The sequence below is a fragment of the Hyperolius riggenbachi genome, chromosome 6 (assembly GCF_040937935.1).
Source record: "Hyperolius riggenbachi isolate aHypRig1 chromosome 6, aHypRig1.pri, whole genome shotgun sequence".
Taxonomy (NCBI): Eukaryota; Metazoa; Chordata; class Amphibia; order Anura; family Hyperoliidae; genus Hyperolius; species Hyperolius riggenbachi.
This window is the reverse complement of record NC_090651.1, coordinates 248,181,058-248,187,320: the sequence shown is the minus strand read 5'-3', so window position 1 is coordinate 248,187,320 and position 6,263 is coordinate 248,181,058. Positions and strand designations below refer to the sequence as shown.

General features: G+C 37.8%; 1 protein-coding gene across 2 annotated transcripts in view; it reads right to left on the bottom strand.

Annotated features, from left to right (window-relative positions):
- Positions 1-974: 974 nt before the first annotated feature.
- The window catches only part of SKI (SKI proto-oncogene), a 128,829-nt gene continuing 123,540 nt past the window's right edge, over positions 975-6,263 (bottom strand). For both annotated transcript variants that reach the window (XM_068240666.1, XM_068240667.1), the window contains exon 7: positions 975-3,038. In XM_068240666.1, coding sequence (XP_068096767.1) covers positions 2,850-3,038 — 189 coding nt within the window. In that variant the 3' untranslated portion in view covers positions 975-2,849. The remainder of the gene's footprint in view (positions 3,039-6,263) is intronic.

Here is a 6,263-nt window from a genome sequence, read left to right as displayed (position 1 = left end):
CAACGTTGTCATGTAGGTTTTAAGTCTCATATGTAAAGTACCTTTTTTCTGAGAAGTGAAAGACCCGTTTAACGTCTCAAAAGAACAAAAACATGAATAACCATGCATAACGTGTTGTCTTGGTTATGCATGATTCTCATACAGTTAAAAGCAATATTCAGCACTCTGTTCAAGAAGTGTTTCTGAAAGATTTTGGCAATGAAACCCATTGGCTTCTCTTATTGCTCTTGGTGATTCCAATTAGGATATCTTTACAATTTAGCAGCCAGGTTCACCTACTTGATTCCCCAAATATTGAGGAGACTTTATTTGCACTTGATCTTACTTTATAGAAAGCAGAAGAAAGTTATCACCATGACCTAACCTGGCATCAGACTCTCACTAATGGAAATCCTCAAGAGACATTAGAAGACAACAACAAATCGGTGTAAAGAACAAATATGGGCAAAAAGCCTTTTTAAAGGTTTTCTCATTCAAACTAATAAGTTGCCAGAAACAAAATTGTTAGCCAATTGTTGAACTTAGCTAATGAGGGACATAAGAAGGCCACCATCCTCAAATTATAGCCATAAATGTGGATTGTGTATCACTTCAACAGCAACACTGAATCTTAAGATTTGCACCGTACAAGGGGTTCTTGCTTTATGTGGGTCTAATTTACACACATGAAATAGGTGTGTAAGTGTCAGCTCAGCCATTATTTTAAAGTACACTTGTCACAAGAGAACAGTGGGAGCAGCAATTTTGAATCTCCTCTTAAACATGCTAGGCATTAAGTTATAATACTTTGAGTCACTCACATGAAATACTACGCAGATAAGGTGTTTCTGGAAAAATGTCAGAACTGATCTGCATGATCATTCCAAAGTGATTTAGCGTATTATAGCCATATGATCAGCTATATATATATATATATATATATATATATATATATATATATATATATATATATATATATATATATATATAGCAGTGGTAGGCTGTATTTTGTTCTTATGACAAATGTATTTTAATTTATATGGTTGAATAAAAAAAACACACATCATACCATGTGTTCTGGGGATGCTGGCATGGGTGGGGCATCGTAAGACTCAAGGGCCCTTAATTCCCTTTTTCTCCTAAGTTTTGTCCAAGGAGAAATTTTCCTCCTTCCCTTTAAAATAACTTTTCAGCAACTAGCAATGTAAATAGTAATAAAAAGATTACAAAGTAGTATCAAAATTATGATTTTCTTGCTTGCTGGGGGTCTTAAAAAGCATTTTATTCACAAGGTGTAAAATTATCTCCTGTGAGAGGAAAGCTAATTGAATAGGGACCAGGTGTAAAGATTTTCTTGGCTATGTTCCCATTTAGAATAGACTCACTGGGATTTAATAGAAGAATTCAATGAACTTTGGCCTGGGGTTTTAATTTGCGCCAACAGCACATTATCAGTACATTTATTGCAACTGGACCTACAATCTGACCTGTGGCAGCAGTAATAGAATAAGTCACTTTAAGTCCTTTTAAAAACAGGTGCCAGCCTACAATTCAGTAGAGCGTTGCTATTTAAAACAAGTGTTTGAACCCCGGCATAAATCAAGAACCTCCTGTACTGATTTAGTAAGCACAAATCAAAGCATAAAATGGTTAAAAAAAATAACCTTTTTGCTTCAACCCTAAACAAATCCAACAAATTATACAGACTTCCAAACAAGCTATTCTTTCCACAAAACATTTATCTATGTCCTCCATTCTATCTTTCCATATCTCCACTTTTACCATGAGCAGCTTTAAGCAACTATAACCCCAGAGATCTTTTCCAATATGGTGGGATTTAAAAACACTGGTCAGTACAGCTAAATATAGGGTTTTTTTTATTTCTTAATTTTGAGTTTCTGTCCTTTACCCTCTCCTACATGCACACAGATAACATTTTTTCTCTGTTAACAAAATAAAAATAAAAAAAATATACATATATTTATATATATTTATATAGGTTAAAAACCAACAAAAAATAAAAATAAAAACACCAAGATGAAGTACACGGAATATTTCCAGAAAAAAAAAAAAAAAAAAAGATCGGAAGGTGAAGCTACTAAGATGTAAAAAGTCAATTTCAGTATTGATGGCTTGCTACCAATACATTGCACAGTCGACATGAATGGTGTTGAGACCAGGGATGGGTGGGTTCAGGTGTAGGGAACGAGGGCCATTTTTTTTTTTTTTTTTTTAATTTTGTAATAAACCCCTCAAAAAAAGCCTGTAACGTCAGTTAAAATTGTGCATCAAAGTTTCAGTTCTGTTATACAAAAATTTGTTTTTTCTTCCCCTTCCCAATTTTAATAGTCTTTATAATGTCCTTGTCATTTAATATATCTTTTTATATTAAATAGCTTATAAGAAAATGTAAATCTCAAAGTGTTCCGGGCAAGCTTAAGAACGGTTTAAAAGAATTGATAATGCTTGCTTCTTTTTCTTTTTTTTTTTTCTTCTTGACTTTGTCGAATGCTGCTTTTTTCCTTGTAGTTGACTTGTACAAAAAAAAAAAAATTCACTGGAGAGCCAAAGTGACTCTTATTTTATAAACACTCTGTCTGAGGCACAGTAAGATGTTGTGCTGTGTGGGTTCAAAAGAGGCGCAAGTTCAGTGCTTCTGTTGTATAGGGTAACATTTTTCCCCCATTTCGGACTTGATAAAGTTCATGTTTATTTGTGTGAGCTCATGGCGCACACTCCACACACTCACACATGCACCTATTCATGCATACATTGGGGCATCCTCCTCTTCCTGTGCATATTTGAAGAATTCTGTATATGAATAGATACATTTCTTTTTTGCTTCATATAGAAATTTTTTTTTTTTTGCTTTAGTTTTCAATGTCCTTCCTCGTGTGTTCGCTATTGGAAAGGTTACCAGGCTTAGCCCAAAGTTGTTCCTGTAGATCTTTAACAACTTTTTCTAAGTGTTCTCTGGCCTCCTGCTCATGTGCAAGTTCTGTCCGCAGTCTCTCTCTGTCACTGTCCGCTTGCTGGAGTTTTGCTTGCAATTCTTCTATCTGAAACGCAAAGGGGAGACACCACAATTATTATACTGGAAATATAACACACCAGAGTGGAGATTAATAAAAAAAGATAATAAAGCTTCTTCTTATTTGGATTTTAATTGTGGCCATACAAAGATTTTAATACAATGCACATTTTTATCTGATACTTTATCAGATTAGATTCAGCCTCTCATTTGATACTACATTCACTTTTCACTGCAAAATATTTCATTACTCAGAAAAAAAAAAAGGAAACATTAAAATGCACCCTGTTTGCATTTAGAGAGTTTAGCCCGTCTAACTCACTCTCACATGTGTCTAATCACAAGTTGTATTTTGATCTCTCCTCTGTATCACATGACTGCCACTGCAAATAAGCCCATTTGAAAGCACAGGATGTTAATGTGTCTGCTTCCATAAATCAGGTAGTAGAAACAGTGCAGAGTTATTTTAGAACTAGTGACCAACGCGCCGTGCGCATGCGTGCGCACACACGCCTGCCCCGTCCTCCGGCTCTCTGCAGTGTCTCTGCGTCCCTGCACATGCGCAGTGTACAAAAAGCACTGACTGACGGACATGGGATGCAGGGACACTTGCCTTTTATTAGGTAGGATGTGTATCAGCTGTAATGAAGAAATGTTTTTCTTTACAGGTTATTATGCTGATGCTTATGTTTTGGAGGAGAGCGGATATTTTGAGTTCAGGTCCGCTTTAAAAAAAATTTGTTATGACAACTGTTAAAGGATAACGGATTACAAACTCAAGGACATGAGGTGGCAGTAAATACAAATAGATGGACACAGATAAGTGTGCTGTAACTTCTAGAAAAGGATGCTGGTTAAATGACCCAGCCCTGACCTTGATTGGGGAAGCTACTTGCCTCTGGACTGCTGGCTGCAAAGCAACACAATTATTTCACAAAGCCTTGCAAAATACCAACTGGTTTTGCTCTTTTAAAGTTGAAAGATTGTGCAAACTCATACGGCTGTGCAATGACTGTTTCTCACCTACCTCGGTCTATTTAAGAAAATAATACCTTCAGATACACTTCATATTCCCACAATTCTTTTCAGCAGCAGCCACAAACAAGGTGTGATCCTGTACATGGCTTGACAGTTTCTGGCTTATATGCACATGCACTTGCAACCTCCAGCCACTAGGTGTTCCTCTTGTGGACAGAGGGCTTAGGGGCAAATAATAGACATGCTGACAGTAGGACTCAAATATTTAGGATTTTGAATTGCCTGGGTATAAGGCTACATCTAGTTTGTAATAGTTGCTATGTAGCTGCATTTTCATTTTGTTAGTACATCTCTTGCCCCAACAGTATTGTGAAGGACAACTGAAGTGAGAAGAATATGGAGGCTGCAAAATTTATTTCCTTTTAAACAGTACCAGTTGCCTGGAAGCCCTGATGGTCTATTTGGCTGCAGCAGTGTATGAATCGCACCAGAAACAAGCATGCAGCAAATCTTGTCAGATCTGACATATGCTTGTTCAGGGTCTATGGCTGAAAGTATTAGAGGCAGTGGATCAGCAGGATAACCAGGCAACTGGTATTGCTTAAAAGAAAACAAATATGGCAGCCTCCATATACTTCTTGCTTTAGTTGTCCTTTAACAAGTAAATGGGGAGGGGATATAAAGATACTAAGGCAAGCAAGGTCTGTATACAGACAGTATATGACTATCACCCAGTCCAACGTTTTGCATTTGGAAGCTGCAAAAACATCTGCACTAGACATCCTGTTTGGAGAACTGCCACCTGATTGTCATTTTATTCCACCACAGTAGGAGATCCTTGGACTATCTCCCCCCTCCTTCTCTCAATAGAAATAGGCTTGGCTTAACCATTATTCTTTTATGCTTGCAGGCTGTTAAGCACATATGACTGCAGCTAAATATCTCCCCCAGCCCTACATCCCCTGCTTGCAGGGTTTAGCAAATGCTAACTACTAAGTTAAATTTACTTCAAAAGGAACAGGACTATTCTTTGCTTCATCCTTCATAAAATTGCCCCAGTGATGCATTGCTTGTGCACAGACCCAGATACTGAGCTACAGGTGACATTCAGCAGACTAACAGTTTTTAGAAAGCAGCAGAGGAGAGGACACTGAGGCAGCGCCACCAGGGAGACAGTAAAGGCTTAATTCCCCAAGGTGACTGAGCGAGAGAAACATGGTAACAAGCCAAGTTTCTTAGCGTTTTTATACGTGATGGAAGTGAGCTGCAGGTTACACCCATCGCACAGTTCTCACTCTGGTAATGTTTAGTCTGGAGGCCTCTTATCAGCTTGACGCTGGCGAGGAAGTCCACATCATTTCCTGGTTTGGCTTGTCTCACATCAGTATATTCCGTCTACTCCCCTTCCCGGAATTGACCGAGTATTTTCAAAGAAAACCAAATTGTTTTCTTCTCTCAGCAGACTGTTGTATACCAGCTTATTTTCACAAAACTTTCATTACTCACTTAAACTGAAAGGCAAACTGAAGTGCAGCATTCTATAGAAAACAAGAAGTCGTCTTTTAATGACAGGACTTCAAAAAAACTTCACGATCATGGTGGTTTATTGTGAATTCTAGGCCATTCACATTTTTTTGGGCATAACAGAACTTCACATTTCACTAATTCAGAGCTTAAAGGAGATCCGAGGTGAAAAACGAATTAGATAAACTATTGCACCTATCCTCCTTATAAAAATACCTTTTTAGTTATCCCACATTTTTATTTTAAATTTAAATCTATTTTTTAGGTTTGTACTGTTTCAGGGTTTCTTCTCAATGGCACATTTATTGAAGCAGGCTAGAGATAAAATCTATCAACTAGTTATAGTCATCTGTGTGCTTGGCACTGTACATTCACGTTTATCTCATCACGTCACCTCGGGTGTTCACTATGAGGTGCAACATGCTGGAAAGTACATCTTCCTACTGTTCCTCTAATAGCAGGCAAGGTTTTGCTCACTCTCTTCCTTTAGCAAAGCTGTGCATTTAAATGCCAAACAGACACATTGATTTCCACTTTCTCAGTTGCAGAACACATTCATAGTGTTGGCGCACTTGGCATATTCGAATTTGCCAATCAAAACCTAAATTTTCGTGCATGCACTCTGTGGCGGGGGCGCTACCACACCCTTGTTGCTACCTCTGTGTGCTGTCTTTCGTGTTGCATTCCAGCTCTCCTATTTTCTCCTTCATAAGGAAATACTGTATGTGAGCTGGAATGCAAGGAGGAGGGC